This window comes from Nannospalax galili, unplaced genomic scaffold (assembly GCF_000622305.1).
Source record: "Nannospalax galili isolate Female #2095 unplaced genomic scaffold, S.galili_v1.0 scaffold621, whole genome shotgun sequence".
Classification (NCBI taxonomy): Eukaryota; Metazoa; Chordata; class Mammalia; order Rodentia; family Spalacidae; genus Nannospalax; species Nannospalax galili.
In genome coordinates, this window is record NW_008344830.1 from 123,227 (window position 1) to 125,885 (window position 2,659).

Genomic DNA, 2,659 nt, shown 5'->3' on the forward strand with positions numbered 1-2,659 from the left:
CCTCTACATAAACACACATATAAACCTTAAGGATGGATATACATAAGCTTATTCATAGAACAGGAATGCATGTCATAAGTCTCATTCCAAATCTTACATATATCTTATTATGTCATTCTCTCTCACAGTCATTTTCTCTTTCCTTCCGTACCTCTACATAAAACACACATATAAACATTAAGGATGGATATACATAAGCTTATTCATAGAACAGGAATGCATGTCATATATAGATGTACTTTTGTAACAACTGGATATAAACACAAATATATTTTTAGATATTCCACATTTGATTTTTCTGGATATTCCAGAAAATTACCTAGCTGATATAGATAATTTAGCTATATGAAGAACTCCTTGTGTATAATCAGTTTTCTGTTCATCAAGATAAGAAATTTCATGGCACAGATATTATTATAAAAACTAACACAAAGGGCTTACATGATACCATACAATTATACTGCATGATCTCCCTGATCTCTGTGACTACCTGTATACCTAAACCATTAAATTATATATATATTCCAAAGGAACAGAGGCTTTAATATTTCTGCACACATACAAGTCTTTTGTAATACAAAAGGAATATTCATAACTCATCTATTATTTTATGGTTACTATTTTGCTGATTTTCTTTTACAGATCATCAGGAAGTTTGAGACTATGGCCAATACCACACTGCTAACCGAGTTTCTCCTTGAGTTTTTTGCTGAGGCATGGGAGCTCAGGCTTCTTCTCAGCATTCTGTTCCTGTTGATGTACCTGGGCAGCCTGATAGGGAACCTGATCATCATCATGGTTACCACCATTGACCAGAAACTCCGGACACCCATGTACTTCTTCCTCAGGAATCTGTCCATCTTAGACATGTGCTATATTTCTGTCACAGTCCCAAAAGCCTGTGTCAACTCTCTCACTGGCAATAGGGGCATTTCTGTGACTGGGTGTGCTGCACAGGTCTTCTTAGTCATATTTTGTGCATGTGTAGAGTTTCTCTTTCTCACCGTGATGGCCCAAGACCGCTATGTGGCCATCTGCCAGCCCCTCCTCTACCCTGTCATCATGAACCACCAATTTTGTGTTCAGATGACTTTGGCTTCCCTACTCCTTGGTCTTGTCATAGCAGGTTCACACACTGTGAAGACATTCCAGTTGTCCTTCTGTCGCTCTAACCTGGTATGAAGACATTCCAGCTGTCCTTCTGTCACTCTAACGTGGTCCCTCAATTATTCTGTGATATCCCCTCTCTGCTGGGACTCTCTTGCTCAGACACATTTACCAACAAACTCCTACTTCTCCTATCTGCCATAGGAGTTAGTGGTAGCTGCTTTATCTTCATCTTTATATCGTATGTTCACATATTTTCAACTGTGTTGAAGCTTCCTGTCAAAGAAGAGAGAGGAAAGGCCTTTTCCACTTGTTTCCCTCACATTATTGTGGTGTCTGTGTTCCTTAGCTCTGGTGCCTATGTGTATCTAAGACCTCCAGTTATCTCAGAAGTGACTCAGGACATGATTCTGTCTGTACTTTATACCATTGTTCCTCCTTTCTTAAATCCTGTCATCTACAGTCTAAGAAACAAACAGAAAAGGGAAGCTGTGAGTAAAGTTATGTTAAGAATATTTAAATTAGGAATAATATAAAAATCTCTTTCATCCTGTGTAGTCACTGGGTGTGATTCAAGGCTTTAGCAGTGCTCATTCCTGAGATTTTTGCTTATAATGTTTCATTTTCTATAGGCACCTGAGTAACATGTTATAATTTATTTCTAATTCCTTTCATTTATCACTCAAGAAGAAAAGGTTATTTTAAAGATCATTATTGTTTTAATAATATATCTCTACAGGTTACACTGTGAAATTTGATATAAGTACACAATCTTTAATGAAGAAATTTAAGTAGCTATCATTTATATATCATGAAATCTTTATTTGAAAAGGATTTGAGAGCATTACATATGTTAATGAATAGCTGTTTCTGAATATATTTGTTGCAAACTAAGGTTAATTATATTAATTATTTTGATATTGATACTAACACAACAGGGTTGATGGTTTCACAAATGATACTTTAATAATTTAGCATATCTATGTAACTGTATTTCTGATTTTCTTGACTTCTGCCATGTTTTCCTTGCCATGGAGAACTGTCCCTCTGGAACTGGAAAACAAAATAAATTCCTTATGTTGTTATTATCAGGAAATGTATCACAGAAACTACAAAATTATTAAAAAAGTCCACATCAGATAAGGGATGAAATTATGGATTCAGACTATTGTCTGAATGATAAAGTGATACTCTGCTTTAAAACAGTTTATTATTTATTTATTTGTTTGTTTGTTTGTTTATTTTTTATTTATGTGACCTTTTGTGTCTGATTCTATGCACCGAGTATATGCAGGAGCCTACAGAAATCAGAATCATTGGATCTTTGGTTACAGATTAATGCAAGACGCCATGTGGGTTCTGATAACTGAACCCAGGTCCTCTCAAAAGAATACATGATCTTATCCCTGAGCCATCTCTCCAATACCAAATACCATGCTATTTGAGGGCAAGTGCCTTTAATCTCGGTTGACACTTTCTTTTTTAAAAAATCTCGACTTGGGTAAAGTATTCAGGATTGGCCTCCATGGTTGTTTAGAACTGGGAGTACTTT

The 2,659-nt window shown here is 35.7% G+C and overlaps 1 protein-coding gene across 1 annotated transcript; it reads left to right on the forward strand.

Moving 5' to 3' along the window:
- Window positions 1–663: 663 nt before the first annotated feature.
- LOC108491225 (olfactory receptor 14C36-like) lies at window positions 664–1,643 on the forward strand. Its single transcript, XM_017800143.1, has 2 exons — window positions 664–1,145; window positions 1,187–1,643. The coding sequence occupies exons 1-2, from the start codon at window positions 664–666 to the stop codon at window positions 1,641–1,643; spliced, it is 939 nt and encodes a 312-aa protein (XP_017655632.1).
- Window positions 1,644–2,659: the final 1,016 nt, after the last annotated feature.